The sequence below is a fragment of the Anas platyrhynchos genome, chromosome 5, assembly GCF_047663525.1.
Source record: "Anas platyrhynchos isolate ZD024472 breed Pekin duck chromosome 5, IASCAAS_PekinDuck_T2T, whole genome shotgun sequence".
Classification (NCBI taxonomy): domain Eukaryota; kingdom Metazoa; phylum Chordata; class Aves; order Anseriformes; family Anatidae; genus Anas; species Anas platyrhynchos.
The window spans coordinates 17,450,094-17,470,412 of NC_092591.1; the positions used below are offsets into that span (position 1 = coordinate 17,450,094).

The following is a 20,319-nucleotide window of genomic DNA, read 5'->3' on the forward strand; positions in this document are numbered from 1 at the left end:
AACTCTGCTATTGTCCTTGATGTTGCTCGATGTGCTGATATTGTTTTGGTTTTCCTCCTGATCTCGGTTACAGATTTTTTTTTTATATCTTTTTGTTCTAGTAGAGAGATTGCTGTAGTAGAAATTTAGTTCAAGGACTTACACTAAATAGAGTGAAAGAGGGCTAGACATTAATTAAGACTATAGAAATAGTGGAGGTCACATAGATAACTATGACATGCTTGGAAAATCAACGTGTCTTCTTTTAAAGGAAGGTCTGAAACTAGGTTATTGTCGTGGTTTAACCCGGCCGGCAGCTAAACACCACGCAGCCGTTCGCTCACCCTCCCCCCTCCCTCTCTGGGACGGGGGAGAGAAATGGAAAGTGAAGCCCGTGAGTTGAGATAAAGACAGTTTAATAAGACAGGAAAATAATAATAACAAAATAATAATAAAATAATAACAATAATAATACAATGGTGATAATAGGAAAGTAATAATAGTATGTACAAACAAGTGATGCACAATGCAATTGCTCACCACTCGCTGACCGATGCCCAGCCTAACCCCGAGCAGTCCCGCCCCCTCCCCCCGGCTAGCCACCCCTATATATTGTTTAGCATGACGTCAGATGGTATGGAATACCCCTTTGGCTAGTTTGGGTCACCTGTCCTGGGTCTGTCCCCTCCCAGCTCTTACTGCACCCCCAGCCTGCCCGTTGGCAGGACAGAGCAAAAGGCTGAGATGTCCTTGGCTTAGTATAAGCACTGCTCTGCAACAATTAAAGCATCGGGGTGTTATCAGCACTCTTCTCATCCTAAGCCAAAACACAGCATTCCACCAGCTACTAGGAAGAAAATTAATTCTGTGCTAACTGAAACCAGGACAGTTATGAAGCTAGTTAGGTTCTTCAAAGGGCCTAGCAGGTATTTGGATAAGTTGAGTCCTCTTTGGGTTTCCAAAAGACACATGTATTTTCCTTTGCCGCATATATTTGGACCACCTATGAAATAAACAGGAAAGCTGCTAATTTAGCTTTGCAGATATCCATGCTGGTAGCTGTACAACATGTTTATCAAGCACCTGTAGAATTACCAGGTAAAAGCAGGATTACTTGCCATCAGCTTGTTGAAGAGGTTGGTAGTTTCTGGACAGGAGGTGGTGCAGAAGATATCTGTACCAGATGGTATCGGATATAGAAGTGTGATGAACATTATCTGTCCAGTTTTTGGTCTCACTTAGTTTGAGCTCAGTTATGTAATAACATGTGTCTCTAAGAAGGTTGGAAGAGTTGGAAACTTAGGACCAGAAAGGGAAAATTACATTGGGAAGCTAGTAAGCAGTTTAGAATAGAAAAGTTTGGAGGAAGAGCCTGGGGCGTCCCTACCTGAGTCAGTCATAGCTCCGTCATAGTGACTCTGGTGCTGCACTATGGAGTAGGGAGCAGGACTTGGAGATGACAGGGAGCAAGTACATGAGCAACCAGAAAGCTTTGAGCTGACTTTTTTTGCAATTCCAAGTCACAGAAGCTAGCAGCAAGGACCTAGGAAAGAGTTTATCTTCTAACCTACTGGGTGGGATTTTTAGGTTTTTTTCTCCAGTTGGTTTAGTTTGGGGGAAAGGAGCTAGGGAGGGGTGTGGAGTGGAGTTAAGAACTCTATCAGAAGGCTCTGCTGTGCAGGATAGTTAAAATTTCTATGTAAGCTTAATTTGTGTGTGGCTTTGTGTGTATTCCACGCAACTTTTCACCTTCCATCTTACACATAGCAGGGCTTGTCATGGCTTGTCATTACTTTGTTGTTGTGCTAAGAGCTACTGTGCCACATTAAGGACACATTAGGCAATGCTTCCTTCAGACATAAGTATTGGTTACAGAAGCTGACAAAGAGTAAGATTTTCACAGCAATGTTTGCTAATGATCATGTCTCCATTTTTCTTCGAAAACATCCAAGTGAAAAAATTAACAAGGATTACTTTGCATCTCATTCAATTTTCAGTTTTTACTACTATTTTTTTTTTTTATCTTGACACTTAAAACTTTTCTTGAAGCTCTGGTTTATGATGAAATTAAAATTAAATTGTGGATGGAATGGAAAGGACCATGAATAAGTGCTGTGATGGAAAGAGAGTGGTTTCATGAATTACATTTTGAGTTATACCAAACTGTAGTCTTCCTTTGGATGGTCCATGTGAAATGTAAGGGCTGAATATTTTCACTTTGTATCATCATAATCCAAATCCGTCTGACTGGCATAACAATTATCACTCTAACATGAAATGTGACTGGGAAGTTCTGTTCATACAATTGCACTCAAGATGTAATGAAAAATAATAATAAAACATTGTTGTGAATACTCAGGTTTTCCAACCTCTGTAATTTTAACACATGTTTTTTGTTGAAAAGCACTGTTTGACAACAGTTTTTGCACTGAAAACAATTGAAGAATTTTCTTGTCGTTCTTTAGGGCAATAAAAAAAAAAAAGGGGGGGTTTTAATCATTTGAAACTTTTTTAGAACATTGGTTTTCAAAGATTTGAATACCCTTCATGCTTATTTGAAACATGTTTTCCTATTCCAATTAAGACTCAAAACTAATTTTGATACATCATATTCCCAATGAGATAAGAATGCACTTTTCCGATAAGCTGTTTGATGTTAAATATTTTTTCTTCAAGTTAATCAGATTTTGGGGAATAAACTTGGTTTCAGTGTTCTCAATAATCTTTTACTAATGAAAATAAATTATGAATAGCTAGATACACCACCAAGTGTAAGTGTTAAATGCAACACTCTGTCTTTCCTTTGTTCAGCTGATTTTTTTTTTTTTTAATTGTCTTTAGTCAGTTTTTTCTCTTTAATTTTTTAATTTTAAAACAAAAAAATATTCTGAGATGCAAGGCTTTGGAAGGTCTATGGAGTGATTACATCAACCATGTTTCTATTCAGCTTGCTTCTTGAAGTATGTTAGAAAATAGTTCAATTGTTTTCCAGTTCTTAGTTCGCATTAGCAAAACAGAGCAAACCAAGATACCAGTGATGTGCTTAAAAGATACTTATGTTAAGCCTGGCTCTCCTTGTCAGCAACATTTGGCATGTCATTGCTTGTGGATTGAGGAAGTAATTAATACAGAAAATATGCACCAACTGATATAACAAGTATAGCTGATAGTGTGTGTCTCAGAAAGTCCCCTTCTGTTTCCTGTGGATTTCTATAATGGCATCGTTTTGTAAGGAAATTGGTCCTGCAATAATTTTATGGTAATGCAAAACTTTATTTATAACATTTTAGTAACAGCTGTACAAATAGAGGAAGTCGTTTCACTGGTTTTTGAAGTGCAACTATTAAGAGTTGCTGAAAGGCTTCTTGCTGTTCTCTGGGTTCAAATTTGGAAGGAGGTGATTGAAAATTAGGACAACTGTAAAGATGTATTAAGTTCCAGTCTTGCAGTTTAGATTAAAGTCTCTTAGGCTTTATTTTAAGCTAGGATTTTTTAATTTTTTTTTTCTCTGTGGTGGAATATGAGAATCAAACTATGGTTTACACTTTGCTAAGTTGGGCTAACAACCTAATTGGCTTAAACTTAAAAAGTTGGTGAATTATTTTTATATAATTTTTTAAAGTATTTGTTGATAGTGAATAGTACCAGTTTTATAGCTGTGAAAATGAAGTTACTGTATTAACCATTCAGTCCCTTTTCTTCTGCTGAATCTTTAACCATAGCTCTAGGACCAATTAGTTTTCCAGCAAGTATATCAGCAAGAAGCCCGAGTGGCAGAAAGTGAGTTACAGCTACAGTAGGAATTGAGGGCATTTGTCGCCATGAGAGATCAGGGAAAACCCCTGCAAAGTGCTTAGGCATCTGATCTCTTCTAACTGTTCAAAATTCTCCTACTGCATTATTAGGATCAAATTCGGCATTAGACTGTTAATGTGATTATTAAAACAAACAAACAAACAAAAAAATTACACCACCCAAAACTCTAGGGATAAAATTGCTGTCTTTTTATGTGGGATGTTTTTATATCTTTACCTAAATTTAGATGTCTTGAGTTTGGTGTTGCTCTTTAGTATTGGAAAAATGTGGATTTTCAAACTCACATCTGCCATCTCAGGTAACAACAAGAGCAGTAACTCATCTTATGTAAAAATTTAAGGTACAATTAAGCCTTTTTGTAATGTTGTTAGTTATAAATCAAATCTTTATATACCTGTGTTGTTTGTATTAATTATGAAAACAGAGTTGCCGAAGTAAATACGGATTTAGGATTGCTCAGCTTAATTTTGTTTTAGTGCAGCTGACTTAATGTACTGTGAGTGGTTAGCAATGCTTGGTACTAAATTTGTTCATAGCAAGAACCTTTATAGCAAGAACCTTTGTGGGAGGAGGGCAGCATGCAACTTGTATCTCAGTATATAATTTTATATCTTAATAGCTTACAATTTCTATACTTCATTACAGTGATTCTGGACGTGGGAGCAGCCTGTTAGACAGAGCTATTGCTGATAGACGACAGCTTAATACAATTACATTACCAGATTTCAGTGATCCTGAAACAGGTAAGAACAGAATTTGAACAATAAAATTAGTAAAATGGAGTTCCAATAGCTAGATTTTTTTATTATTTAATTGTTTTATTTTGCAAAATTAAATCATATATCCTGAGAATGTTTTCTTTGTCATATGGAGTGGAAATTTTGCAATATAAGATTCTTTCTTTTATTTATTTATGAAGTACTTGCAGACAATATTCTGTAAATTAAAATATCTGTGGTCTGAATCTTGCTGAGCTTGGCGGTATAGCTTGGTTCTTATGTAAAGGCTAAAAATTACTGTGCTTTACTACTCTGTTTTCCAAAGTGCTATGCTTTTTTGTCCGTTAAGTATTTGCACGTATTTTGTTTTTAAAAAGTATCAGAAAAAAATTAAAAAAAACTTTAATCTCAAAAATGCTCAAGAAATCATTACTAATTAAATTCATCAAGATCTTTAAAACATATATTAAAATAGAATTGAATATGTGGGCTGGATTACTATAGACATAGCTTTGAGATTATAAGGAAAATCTATTTATTACAAATCATATATACTGCAAAAATTGTGCTGCACAGATGCACTACATAAAAGGTAAGGCATCAATAAATATTTACAATATGTTATTTGTACATGTTAATATATTCTATTATCACAATACAAATTGATATGCCTTAAAGAAAAAAGCAGGTGAGCCATGGATTCTCTGAAAAACACATAAAGAATTATTGTGATGACTGTAGTTCCAAAAACCTTTTGGAGTGTGTTATCTACATTCTATTCTATTGACTTTTTTCTTTCCTGGGTTTTATCTCAAAACTGTCGCATGCTTTTCTTGACACCCTTCACATGTCAATTTCTGTTTAATCACATTTGGATAGGAAAAACTTATGGGGAAGCTTGTCAGCCTATGAATTAGACTACACTGACCCAAAAACTAAGATCCATTGAAAAGTATAATATATTTTTGATTACATCAGAATTGTACAGTAGAGAAAAATCCATTTTAGTTACTTAATTTCTGGAAGTTGAAATTGAAGCTAGTGTTCATTAGATTTTGGAATCATATAAGAAGAAAGAGTTCTGTGCTTGGTATCATGGCAAACAGTTTTGATTACAGTGTTCAGGTCACCTGATTTAAAAGAATCGCAGTATGATGTGGTCTGAAATATGGCATAGTTCAGCCTGCTTTGCCCCATAGTAGAATTTTGAGTTCTTGTGCTCTTGTATTTAGAAAGTGTAAGATAACACAAAATATTTTAATAGTTTGTTGTTCTAGTCTAGCTCACTGTTTCATTTGAAGGAGGTATCTATATGAAACCTTCAAAATCTAGTAAATTATTGTTATGCCTTCCAACAGAGGCATGTAGGGGGAGTGTTACGGAGCGTGTTGGTTTTTTGTTTGTATGTTTTCCATGGGGACAAAGTTCTTGATCTGCTCCTTCAGGGTGTCCTATTTTATATCTGCCATGCTTCAAAGCATAATGAGTTGGTGCTTTTTAAAGACTGTATATTTCTCAAAGCTTTTAAGTAAAGATGAACCTTTATCCAAAACAGCGAGCTTCTCAAGAACTCACCCCAGATTCAAGCCCTGTAGCCAATATCTCACTTGGAAAACAGGATCTTTACAAATAGTATTCTTTTTTTTTTAGAAGATCCTGTTTGTCTTTGTTTCCTGAATCTTACTTGTGTTCTTAGAGCTCATTTCTACTGTCAAAGAGGATGAGATGGGAAATTAAAAGTATGGGGTCCTTTTTCATTTATTTTTCTTATAAAAGGTGATTATGTAGGGTAGGTTGGAGAGGGTCTCTTTTGTTGTTTTGTTCTTGTTTGTTTGTTTTTGTGGGTTTAATTTTTAATTTTAGCAGAATAAACCTTCTTGTAATTCAAATACTTGAATTCTGGTAAGGACTGTGGATTTGTTACCTTCTGTATCTGTACAGTAGTGTCAATGTAAAAACTCCGTATCAAAGTTTTGTCCAAAATTCTTCTTCCAGAATAGTATATAAAAATACTGCAGAAATTAAAAGGTTATGTTACTGTACGAACAGAAGTCAAGCTAGGCATAGTGTTTGAGTGAGAAAACTCTAGGTAGACTCTCAAAAAAAAAAAAAAAAAAAAAAAGTGTGCAAAAATGATAGAACTAATAGACGGTCAAGTTGTTAGACCTCTATTGGCCGGGAGAGCTCATTCTGAGGTTCTGTTTATCCTCAGTCTTAAGAAATCCAAAACAGATTCGGCATTTACAGTATTTTAATTAGGATATAAGGAAAAAGTATTGGGGAAAATCCTTTTAGGACAGAAATGTATGCTACCCTTTAGACAGTATAATGCTGCCATATGTATTCACTTACGTATGTGTATATACATGCACACATGAAAACGTTTCACTACCTGAATTGCTTGCCACCTGTTGAAATGATGAGCCCCTTTTTGCTGGTTACTGTGTTTGATCAATCAGAGTAACAAGAAATGAGAGCTAAAATTAAATCTGAAGTCTTCTGTACTTGCAAAAGAAAAATTAAAGGATTTTAAAATTCAAATAACAGTGATGGGTGTAAAATATGTATATTACAAAAATATATGTATTTAGGTATATCTATTTAGCAAAAGTTGAAACTAAAATAAAAAGATCTTAAAAAAAAAAAAAAAAAAGCCACAGTGTTTATATATAGCTTTTACCAATCCAATAAAATAATCAGAAATGATTAAATGATGCAAGCTTAAATTTTTGTAATCTTTGGAGTATAAAAAGCATGTATTCTGGAATAACCAGTCTAGCCTTATAAGAAATCCAACGTCCTAGTCAAGAACTGTGGCAAACCTACTCTGAGCTTGCCTTTTGTTTCAGCTGGTTTGCCATGAGTGGCATGTACTCATATTTGTATGTATTGCTGAATATGGAGGGGGAAAAAAAAGGTTTTATGAAACATTCACTGAAGTAAAATCTTACAGGGAGACAGATTCATTTCCTTTGCAAAGTTAGATAAGCATATGCAAATCACTTGAGGCTTCAGTTGACTATTTTGGTTAAGGTAAGTTGCACTCAAGCTTTTTAAAATCAGATTATTCAATCTATTGTGTAGTGGCTTCAGTCCACTTAGTTTGTCAGAGGAAGTAACATTGGTAGCTGAGTTTTAAAATTTGGTCTTTATTTCCTCCTAAATATATTTTATAAACTCATACATTAGAACACAGGGAAAAGTTAACCTTTAATTTCTTTTTGAAATGAGTTTATTACAGAAGAGGAGTACGAATACAGCATATTTTTTTTACACTGCTTTCAGAAGTGCTATTTATTTTATATGGAAGCCATTTTCATCTTACTGAATGGGGAAATAAACGCTTTGCATTTTTTGGCATCCATGACTCCATTAAACCCTGTTCTTGGATCTGTTCCTTTCCCATCCCCCCACACCCTTATCATTCTCTTTCTTTCGCTTTTTAGCCTCTGACACTTCCTCATCTTCTCTCTCAAGAACAGAGTCTCCTCTCCAAGTGTTTGTATCTTCTCATCTTCCTCATCCTAAATCAGATACCTTTGTCTGGCCCCATGCAGCCTCTCCATACTGTGACCAAGTTCCTGAGCCCTGTTCACCTTCTCGCTGTAAATTGGTTTTCTCTTCCTGATGGGCGTGTTTGTACTGTGTTTTTCTGATAATCTTCATAACTGATAAACCGTGTTTAAAACAATTTAAGCTTCAACACAATGTCCGTGAAATCTGGCCTTTCAAATGTATTTCATTAAATTCTGAATGGGTTTTAAGAGTTTGTTTAGGATAGAGTGTTTTATTGATCCCAAAAGATGTAAAGTTACAGACAGATTTAATATTCTGTTCTCATGACTGTTACAGAAAACGATAGGTGTTTTTTAAAGGAGGCTATTGTCCTCTGCTGCACTGTAGCATTTATGGCTGTAATTATTTCCATTGCTGGCATGTTTTGCCTAACAAGACTGTCCTTTCCACAGGATTTCCTTCTTATCTTAGTTTTTAATGATGTGATTTTAGTGTCTAGATCCTTGATTTAAAAGCCTTTTTAGCTAATTGCATACAAAACATTCCCTGAAACTTCATATGGGGGAAAAATCGCATTAAATATCAATGTATGCTTTAATATGGCAGATGTATTGAAATGATTCAAAGGCAATAGAGTAGTGAAAATCAGCATTTTGCTATTCCAGATCAGGAGTCATTCTGTTCATTGAAATGATGCCAGTTTAAACATGCTGCAGAATCAATTTCCATGCTTGCATGCAAGCTACATAGTAATGCTGCCAGAATAGTTCAGGTGGCAGGGTAAAATCAAGTTACTTTTTTAGATACTTCATTTTAACTCTTTTTTTTTGTTTGATAAATTATCCTTCATTCACAGTCTTGGGTGCAGCACTGTAATTGTTACTGCATTTACTATAATCCAGTCTTAGGAAATTCACTGTTGACACTAAACTTTAACTGGCATTGTGTCAAAGATACTAATTCTTAACAAAATCTAGAGAATGAATCTTTGAGTATTACCAAAATTCACTCATTAAAGTAGCCTAGATGAGACATGAGTTTTGAAAACACTAGCTCATATATAAGCCTACAACTGAATATTCTGGAGAGTGCTTCCTTTAGACTTCAGGAAATGTGTCCTACAGAAGTTTAACTAGCCGAAACTTGACTTTCTTCTTGAAGCATTTGAATAGTTAGTTAATTGCTATTTTTAGCAATTCAACCCCCTTTGAGTGTTGTTGAGTTGAACTTGCTTATTCTTTTAACAGTACTACTCAGGCCTACTCTTTAAAGTGTACATGCCAGCCAGCGTTAAATTGCTTGTTCTTTGCAGACCTACAAGAGAATAAGACATCATTCAACAGTGAAGGCACATGAAAAGAATGTATAAGTCCAAGCACAAATTCCATTATGTAAAGCCCACGTCTTCCATTTCAGATAAAAACTGCTGAATCCTTAGGGAAAGGAGCTTCCAACATATACATGAGCAGTATGGGAAGGATGAAAAAAAAACTCACACAGATACTGGAGTCCTTTGTACAGTGTAAATAATTTATGAAAGTCAAAGCTCTCTATTTTTGAATAAGTAGAAGTTTGTCTAGATGCTTATAGCTTTCTGGTATAGTTAACAGGTATGAAAATCTCATGTTTCCTATCTTTTTTTTTTTTATTTTTATTTTTTTTTCTGGTGAATGAACAAAAGACTTTTTGACTTTATTTGACTTGATTTACAATTTAATGAACAGGATCATGATCTTAGAGGTGTAGCAAAGGCTCTATGACAATATCTATTAGAAACAGTGATCTCCTTATTTAAAATCTTTATCCTTTGGAACCCTCTAAACCTGATTTATGGTTTGAAGATTATCAGAAAACCTCTGGCTTTCTTGGAGTTCTTGTTTTCTATTTATCTATTTTTTTCTCTTTCTTAGTTTGGATTTTAATTTATGGTTTGATTTGTTCAAAGGCAATCCATCAGATGCTTACTTTCATGGTTTTTACTCCCCCTTTTCAGTTTGTAAGTAGTATTCACTGTAAAGTTCCATTAATTTCCTAAGAGCTTAAATCACCTTTTCCTTTACCACAAAATGTAAATGTTTTGTTCATCAGTAGTTGAAGTTTGATAGTGTGTAAAGCAAGGCTGATGCTCTTTGCCCATTCACCCTAAGGTCTGTAATCTTACAAGATCTGAATGCACTCAACTAACACTTGGATTTAATAATTAAAGAGGCAGTATTCATTTCTAGAGGGCTGCAAATGAAGATATATTAGGAAGGTTTTGTATAACCTAATGGCCAGCTGCCAGTATGTTGTATTATAGGAGATTTTATGCCACTGCTGTTCCTAAGGAGTATATTGGTCTAGAAGGTAACGTTGCAACTTCTGTCATGAGTCATAATAAACTACTTTCTCTTGTGGTACAAATTTTACACGTAGAATAAATCTCTTAAGAGTACACTTCAAAATAATGAAATGATGCCAACAAGCTAAATAAAAGAAAATGAAAAATATAGATCAATAAAGCTAATTGCTGCTTTAACCAGGATTCAAAACAACATTCTTTCTCTCTAACCAGTTACATTATAAAGTTGTGCATTTGGCCTTGAATAGCAAATTTTGAATTTGTTTCTCATTGAAAAATAAGAATAGATATAAAACAGCATGTTTGATGGTGACTAAGCATGGAAAATGTTTTTCAGAAAGCGGAGAAAATACTCTAAATGATGTCGGCTGTACATGACTACTAAAATCTCCATGCATAACAGTACCAAAAGATAAGGTATCTTTCTAATTTTTGATTATGAAAGGTGTCTCAAACACCTAATAAATTTGATACAAAATAATGTTAATTTTGATGAAATCTGCCTATCATATCAAATGCATCATACTAGTGATGCATTAGTCCTGTAGAAATTACTGCCTCTTTCTATCACGTGTTTGCCTTTATTTTTATTTTTTTTAGCACAGTTCTCTGTATGTTGCACCACTAATGTTCTTACTGGCAGCTTTGTGTGAATGTAAAGTTGAAAGCCATGGGTTTGTTTCCTCTTCACTCCTGCATGAGCATTGCTTTTAAAGCATTTTTTTCTTTACATAAATTATGAAACTGTTTTATAATACACTCTTTTTTGTAGTATAAAAAAAATCCTTTTATGGTGTTTTTTGTCAGTTGATGTGAACCTGTTTCTTGAAGGATGTCGGTCCAAGGTTTTTTTTTTTTACCCATTTTCAGAAGGAAAATGTGAGGCAAATCGGTTTTTATTTTTCTCCAAGTGCTGCTAAGAGTCCATGTCTTAGTTAGTCCCTGCCCCTAAGGCAACATTGTCAAGATTTTTTTGGGCAATGACCAAGGAAAGGACTGAAAAAGTTGTGACATGCCGTATATTTCCATGGGGTAACTTATGGATGGTATTTAAAAGATTGATTTCATGCAGACTTTCTTGTAATATTTGTGTTAAGAAAAATCTGAAGAGAAGTAAATTGAACACTTTGTTGTTCACAGAACTTGAACTGTAGGTATGACTTAGAAAGTAAAGGTTTCTATGTGAGACTACGTTTCCTCTTGGTTAAATTGTGTTTATATAAGCCTTTTGGTAGGTATTCTGGTTAGATTATTGAATTGAAGCATTGACATAACCACAGGTTGTCACAGGTACTACGTTACTATGAAGAGTGGAAACGCTCTGTAAATTCTGGACAGATGTTGTTATAGGAAACTTTTTTGTTTAGAAACATTTTGGTAGGAAAAATTAAGGCGTTTTGTTATACTTTGTAGTGTGCAATGCAGTTGTGCTTCCAAATCTTAGTCAATAGGTAATTTAAATAATATATGCAAGATTTTGCAAAGACAGTCCCCATTTCACAGTCATACCATTTAGTATAAACAAGCCTTAAGGCAAAACTGAATAAATGGAAATGAGTAGCTGGAATTGATTTTGGCTGTATATCTTCTTTTTCCAGACCTCATCCTTTTGCATCCTAAAAGAAACACTCTTTTTTGCCTTGGTATTTTGAAGGACTTTTTTTTTCTTTATTCTTAAGTGTCACACTATAGTAGCAGGTCTAGAAATTCTTGGGAAGAGCAAGAATATTTGTATAGCATCTAAGATATGGTAAAGTTGCAATCAAGGAATTCCTATTGCTCTATTGAGCATTTAAAGGAAGCTACATCCAAGTGAATTGTAGCAATTGTAGTGGAGATTTGTTTGTGATTGTCTCAGGGCTACTGAACACAGACTAAAAAAAGAAAAGTACAGGTAAGGCTGGGAAGAGAGAACAGATCTTACGATAAAACCAACAGGGAGCCAGCATGTAAATAGCTGGCAGCGTAAGGGCTGTGAGGCCTCAAGCAAACTTTAAGATTCACTCTACCCTCACAAACCATTGTGCTTCTTAACTGCTTATCGTTGAAATTAGTATAAATTACACAATTACAATGTGATTATAAAGATCGCAGTCTGAGGCCCCTGGGCTTAGAACAGGGTTAAGTAGAATGTGTAGAGAGGTCAGAAGAAGCTTTTAGCACACAGGAGACTTCTTTAAATGATCTTTACTTATGTACAAAAATAAAGCTTACTCACTGTGTTTTAACACAAATTGCCAGAAATAGTCAGGTGGCAGCTCATTGTGTCAAAGCTAAAGAAGCATTCAGGAGTTTATGGGTTAGAGCTATCAGTATGAGTGCAGTATTCCTGAATGAATTTGGCACTGTAAAGAAGACTGCTGCTATTTTATTAATAAATAAGTAAATAATAGTAAAGATGCGAAATTGTGATAAAAGATGCAGTGGTAGTGCTGATTAGAAATGCAAGGCTCTACTGGAGGTCATCCCTCCTCCTTTTGGAAACCATGTAGTCATGTGTCTGATTGCTTGTAACAGCCTCTGCCAAGAAGGGTTTTTAAAGAAACAAAAGAAAACCTCACAAATATTGGTGCTCTTGTGCTGTTCAACATCCTTAAGTTTTCCATGCTTTTAAATAAGGCTGAAGTGTGAAGGATTTCAATGGCTGGAATTTCTGAACACCTCTGGGAAATATTACACCAAGTTTCTTTGTATTACGCTTAAAATTTGGTCTTCAAATTTAAACCCAAAGAAACCATTTACTGGGGATGTTGTTTAGAAGCAGCCTAAATTTAGATGATATAGTGAATAATCTGTAATCTGAGTTTCTAAAACAGTTAAGTTACTTGGCTTGTGTTGAATTTTAGATTAAGGTTCATGAGGAACTTATGCTACACTTTTATATCAACTATATTAATATAATGAAAGATAAGAGGTAAATATTTTTCAGTAGCTTGGTTGAAATAGCGACACTTGAAGACTAATACTTTGTTGTATATACGTCTGTTTTTTCTTTGGAGAACTAATTGCTGAAATACCTTAAGGAATATTTTTTTCCTAAAGGAAATACAAGCAATTTTAATCATAGAACTGCTTGGGTTGGAAGGAACCTTACAGATGCCCCTAGTTTGAACCCCCCTGCCATGGGCAGGGACACCTCCCACCACCAGGTTGCCCAGAGCCCCATCCAGCCTGGCCTTGAGCACCTCCAGGGATGGGGCAGCCACAGCTTCTCTGGGCAACCTGAGCAGTGCCTCACAGCCCTCCGAGTGAAGAATTTCCTCCTTATGTCTAGTCTAAACCTATCCTCTTTTAGTTTAAAGCCATAACCCCTCGTCCTAATAAGCCACTTTAATAATAGCACTTTGTGAAATAAATCTTCTAGAAATATATATTTTTTAATTAAAAACACTATCTTTTTATTCTTCCAGAAAGTCCCGGATAGGAGTAGATTAGCATAGAAAACACTCGGTATCCACCCTGTTTTAACTTGAGTGTAGGTGGTAATGCTTTCGTGGCACTGCTGCTTGTAGAAATTTTATCACACTAGTCCTTTATACATAGAAATTGACATACAACAAGTTTTAATAATATATTACCATGTACATTTTATGATTAAGTACTGGAGACTTAAAACCTAGCAGTGCACTTTCTATGCGAAATAACTCGCGGCCTGGTTAGCAGCCAGGGTCCATGCTTCAAATTATAGAAGATAGTCTTTTTTTTAATTCTAAATGGGATAGTTGCTTTTCAGAAGGAAGGGATTAAATGAAATTCTGTGTGTCAATTGCACCTTAGAATTTCTGCTGGAGAGCTGAGGAGGCTCCTTTGCTGTTACTTGCACTGGAAGTGTAACAAGTAACAGTGACGTGCATTTACAGAAAGGGAGGTCAGGCAAGGTTACTGGTGACTAGAGCTTATTTGTGATACCTTTTGCTGGTAATTTTCTGCAAATATGCTCCACATGCTTCTTGCTTAGACTTCTTTTTTACTTTTCATTGGAAGTCTTAAAGATAAGATACACAGAAACTCGAGTCACTGTTCAGCTCTGATGCAGGCTGAAGTGTATGCTTTTTCTTCAACCAGCAGAGGAAAGCAAACTCCACAGCCAGAGGCCGTTTCAGAACCTCAGGGCAATTCCTTGTTCAAAATGACCTAAGAAACGCTGATGACAAAGTCCTGTGCTGCTTTTCCTCTGTTTCTATCAGTTCAGGGAAACATGCTGATTGCTTTCAGACAAACTTCCTCTTCCCACTGGTCTATGTAGTAGGAATTCCTTCTACATTTCTAGTCTGCTGATTTATCTTGTCACACTTAAGAACGCATGTTTTGTTTGAGAAACCCCTTCTCATTAAAAATCTTAGAAAACCTCTGATATTGAGAGTGAAGGTTTTATCTATTGCTTAACTGTTAATGATGAGCTCGTGGGATATGGTTCAACCTGTCCAGGACTCAATACTTTATTCTAAGGTACCTGCCATCGTTGGCCATTACAGCGTGGAGCTGGGCTTAGGATACATCTGATCCAATATGAAATATTTTACTTCCATTATTTATTAATCAGACATGGTCCGAATGAGATTTTGTAATTTGTAATTATAAATACAACAAGAGGTACATTGAAGCTTAGATGACCAAGAGTGTCTATTAAAATATAAGTAGTCTTGATTTAAAAAATAAATAAATCAAGACTAAAGACACTGTCAGTAACCTGAATATGCAAAGTACAGTTGTCATTAGGTATTCTCTTGTCATAGAAGCTTTTTCACATCTGGTAGTTTGAAAAAGGTAGTATTTGCTCATGATATTCTAATCTCATTCATAAATGCTTAATATGAAGAGAATTATTCAAGGCAACTTTGGGATTGTTCTTCATGCAATAGATTTTTTGCCACAAGGCATTTTAATTCAGCCTTCTTGATTAGCTAAGGTTTACATTCAGTGCAGTTTAACTGTGTATTTGTGATGGGATCATGTTGTATATTTTAGCTCTTTTTTAAAAACGCTAATATTAGTCTTAAAATAGTCATCTAATTGCACTCTATGGAAAGACATAGCAATTACTAACATCAAAGTGCATGCAGCAAACTGAAGATTACAGTGTACGACACCATCACAAACCTTTTTTTGGATCATACGTTTGCCACACAAGATGGCAAGTTTAACAGAGTATTCATAGCAGCAATCCAAAAATGTGTCATGTACAGTTTCCAGTGTTCATTGTAGTTTTAGTATAGAGTCTTTCAGACCAGTATAAAGGTTTCTGTAACAGGGAAAATTAATCTGACATTTTAAAAAAATCTCCAAAACGGTATGTTTAAGTTAAATCTAGAGGAGTTTTAGGTAAAACTTGTTAAGAAAAGGCTTATGACTAATTGTTTTATGCAATAAGTATGTCCTTTATTCTTTTTCTGATTAGTATTTTTTTTAATTACTTGTACAGGTTCGGTCCACGCGACGTCAATAGCAGCTTCTAGAGTAGAACAAGCGCTGTCTGAAGTTGCTTCATCTCTGCAAAGCAGTGCCCCTAAACAAGGTCCCCTGCATCCTTGGATGACTCTAGCTCAAATATGGCTTCATGCAGGTACTGTGAAAGTAAAATATTTCTTGTTCTCTGCCATCCCTTTTATTGCTAGCTTACAGACTTGCAAAAATCTGTTTTAGATTTCAGGAGCTGTTATCACATACCTGAAAATAAACTCAAAATTTATCATTTCGCTTCATTTAAAAAAAAATGGATATTGTCTTAATCTAGGAAATGATGATGTGAATTGTTTATGCTATTTCATTGTCTACCAGGATTGCATTTTCTTGTCAGAAGATCAAACTTAAATATTATGAAAGCCATTATTCATATTAAGAACATATTGCATACATTCTTAAGAAATATTTACTTTTTTTTTTTTTAACTTCTCTTTAAAATGTTGACAACAAATCTTAACACCAAATGTATGTAAGTTCTTCATAATGACATAGAATGTATGATAGCTTGCTGGAAAAAAAAGTATTGGTGAGTTTTTCCCTTAACTTTGAAATAGGGGTATGTATTTAAAATGCACTCCTTTTACATACGAATGGGGACACGTGTTTCTGTGGTCTTCTTCCTGTATTTCTATTTCATATAAAATTTCTGTTGTGGATAAACAATAGCTAAAGCTACTCCTATTGTTTGGTAATACCCATTTGACTGGTAAAGGTACGTGTACAAAACAGTACCGTACACACAGTATGCATGATTCCTTCCTTCTTAATGAAAACTGGGTTTTTGTGAGTGCCCCTCGTAGAGAGGCTGTTTGAAAACCAAAGCAAATTTGTGGTAAAGAAAGAAATGTAGTTGGCCCAAAGTCTCATCTCATCAACTTAGTCTCTGAAGTATCTTAAATTTTGTAGTATTTGAAAATTTGGTTACCTTGATTCTATTGGGTGGAAGATGATGTTTGTAAGGTTTTTCAGTGGTGTTGCTGGAACTAGAAAAGCTTTATTATTGAGAATAATTAACTCTGCACAGAAAAAAATAAAAAGGTAGTGATGAGCTGTTTAGCTCTCTTCCTCCTAGCTTCACTGATGTGAAACACCCAGTATCATTTTTCTAAATGTGGAGTGATCTTGAGTGGATTTAGTAATTGTTACGCTACTTCCAGCCTCAAGCTAAATGCTAAGTCAGTATCACAAGTGACAGTCCTACAAAATCTTAATCAGAAAATGATGATCCAGTGTATTTTTACAGTTACAAATGTCTCCTGTGAAATAATACTTGCATCAGAAAGGTGTTATTTAGAAACCAATTAACAATTGTTCTGCCTTGGTCTGCTCTTAGGCCTGAGTGTTTTTCAGTGACATACCTATTTTTCATTATACTCAGCCTATGTTGTATAGACACGATCAATTTGCGTTTATTCTATATGGTAACCTTGTGTAAAATTTTTCCAAGACACATTTCATGTAGTGTATGTGTTACAAAGCTGTCATTTGGAAAGAGCTGTATCTTGTTTTTGCAAAGTGTTGGAGTTCAAATCACCAAGGAATTACTGTTACTAGGAAATCTTGGTGTTTATAATCCACATTCAGAGCTGTATTTCTTAGCATTTTAATTTACCTGTTTTGCATTAACAGTTCTGTTGTGTGAAGGCCCATTAAGGCCCTAATTTATGTTTCAGAGGGGGGAAAAACAACAGGAGATGGAAAAGAACAATGATGGTGATTGATAACTGATCTCATTTGGGGGCGGGAAGGTTCTTCTACAACAACAGGGAGGAGAACAAAGCAAGGCTCACCAAGGCATGGCGCAGTCACCTGCCTTGCAACATGGTATCACTGACTGTAAATATTTATAAACCATCACAGATGGCCATTGACAGAAACTCCTAGCATCTGCAATGCTGTAATTTCTCATCTTTCTGTGACAGCTTATTCTGTCCATGCAAGGGGCTGTTACTGTTTTCTCCACAAAGGAGCAGTCCGGACACTCTTCTCTGAGTCCTTTGTAGTCCACCTCAGTCTTCCGCTTCTGCAGTCTGCTGCACACTCTACTTTCACCTCTTAACAATTTCTGTGTGAGAACTGCCTGCAGGCCATGTTCTTGTCCCAGCAGGATGAAGCATGTGGGAACTGGGAAAGGAGTGGTGTGGAGAGCAAGCTAAAATGTTAAAGATCCAGGGGAAAAACAAGACATACAAAAGAGTGCCCTGACACTTTGTGTAATGGGGAGCAATGAAAGAAATACAACAAGAGATGAGAGACGGCTGCTCTCAGTCTTCAGAGAAAGTACAGCAATGTGAAGCTTACTTCCTCTCCTTTTTTTGTATGTTTCTGTTTGTAATACTTTGGGCTGGTAACTTGTGCTGCACTTAAGTGTTCAGGCATCCTGTTCTAACTGTTCAGCTACCTGTCCTGCTACAGGAAATGCCCTGAGCTTTGAAAAAGTTTTTTTTTTTTTTTTTTTTTTTTCCTGTAGGAATATTCCAAATTAACATTTACTCTATGAAATATGATACAAAACAGATATAAAGGTATCTTTACCAATACATATGAGATACTCACATAGAAAACAGCCATGAAATTACTTAACATGTAACTTGCAGCATGTTCTTTAAATAAAAATGAAGGCTTACCATTGGGAAATTGCTTCCTTTTTGAGACTCATGCCACATTAACTGTTTGACCCTCTGTATGGTTGTGCAGTGTATTACTACTTAGAGGGGGAAAAGAAATATGTATCTTTAATGTGCTTTAAACATTAAAATACAAAAATTGAGAATGTTAGATTATAGAGGCATGAAGAAATTATGAGAATAAATGCTTAATATATGCTAAATTTAGTGGAATTTATTTACCGAAATTAATACATATCATGTGGGAAGGGTAGAAAATATTTTTTCTTTATTAATATACACTGTCATTACAGGTATCATTAGAGTAAATGAGCGTGGCATTCAGTCTAAAGAATTTGATTTTTTTAGACCGTAATTTTAATTTTTCATCTTGTTTACTAATGAACTCTTCCAGCCTTTTATTTGTAAAACGTAAAGATGGGAAGTCAGGCTTATTTTAAATGTAGGAAAAAAAAAAAAAAAAAAAGACCAAAAAAAAAAAAAACAACTCTTTTGTGATTTGTGTGATTTTGTGATTTTGTGTTTTGTGACATCCCCCAGTGATGCTATTAAAAAACAAATCCATCCTTAAATGATCAGTGGCTGTGACAGTTACTTGACACATACCTCAAAACTGGACTCTGTTTTGCTAGTCATAGCTACTGCTACAGAGCTCGACTGAAAAGTGGATTGATTTGACAATAAAATACAAGCACAAGCACAGAAGGGTTTGAGCTGGGATGTTTTCTGAGTGGAGACACTGAGAAGTGAACACCAGCCTTGGAACTTGGTTTCTCATCAAACTGATGGCCCTCTCTGAAATTTTCCAACAGTCATCAGTGGTATTTGTCAGTTTTCTACAACTACTGTCCTTGAATTTACCGTGTTGGAATTCAACTTTTTTTTTTTTTCCTGAGTTTGAAGTAATTTATATTTTAATCAAATTTAGTTTTGCTCTAAAGCAGTACTTTTTTTTTTTAAGGCATGTCCTTTGCCTTGTATATATCAGATGAAATTATCTCAGAATGAACAGCTCTTCTCCAATTTCAGAAATTTCTTGAATTAACTTTTATGCTTACCATCTAACCAGAAGTTCCCCTTTCTATTAAATCTTCCATAGTTTTTCCAAACTTCTCTAGAATTAAGATATTGTCTAGAAAAAGTGCACCATATATAGCATAATTTCAAGTACCTTTATACAGAAAAGAATTAATTGTTCATTTACCTTTTAGAAAGGACCATTAGTAACTGTCAAATTACTCTGCCACAGTTAATAAGCAAAATCTAATATTTATTACGGTAAAGCAAGTGTACCTTTATAAATAGTGTTGTAACCTCTAATGGCTACTGTTAAAAACCCAAATTGCTACCATACTTGCATCCCCTCAAGGAGTACAGAATTTCAACTGCGGCCTGTTAAATTAGTCAAACTGTGCATATTTTTCAGTCTAGAATTACTGTGGTAGCAGATAAAAATTACTTGAGTAAGTGATTAATTTCTGCATGTTATTTGCTGATTTTTATAGCTTTTAGTTAATACCTTTTACAGCCTGATCTAGTAGTCTTTATGTATGCATCATGATATGCTTCTGCTTCCTTCTACCTAGCTTACAGTTGAAAGCATCAATTTAGTATAAGTACATCTCATAAATGTACTAACCTCTCAGGATGTTTTTTGTTGTTGTTGTTGTTTTTTTTGTTTTTTTTTTTTTCCCGTCTTCAATCACTGACAAGCTGGATAAATGATACTTTTCCCGACTGTTTTTTAAACAACTTTGGAATGTCTATTTTAAAATGTTTCAAGTCTGATGATGCTGGAGAAGAAACAATAAAACAAGGAGAGCTCAAGTGGTTAGCACTAAAATAATACAATGCATTT

General features: G+C 35.0%; 1 protein-coding gene across 5 annotated transcripts in view; it reads left to right on the forward strand.

The window, feature by feature from the left end:
• TTC7B (tetratricopeptide repeat domain 7B) overlaps positions 1 to 20,319 on the forward strand; it is a 132,577-nt gene that overhangs the window by 82,497 nt on the left and 29,761 nt on the right. For 2 of the 5 annotated variants that reach the window (XM_038180033.2, XM_038180036.2), the window contains 4 exons: positions 4,441 to 4,538; positions 7,961 to 8,119; positions 9,976 to 10,026; positions 15,794 to 15,934. In XM_038180033.2, coding sequence (XP_038035961.1) covers positions 4,441 to 4,538; positions 7,961 to 8,119; positions 9,976 to 10,026; positions 15,794 to 15,934 — 449 coding nt within the window. The remainder of the gene's footprint in view (positions 1 to 4,440; positions 4,539 to 7,960; positions 8,120 to 9,975; positions 10,027 to 15,793; positions 15,935 to 20,319) is intronic. The other 3 variants (XM_038180034.2, XM_038180035.2, XM_027457848.3) reach the window with 3 other exon arrangements.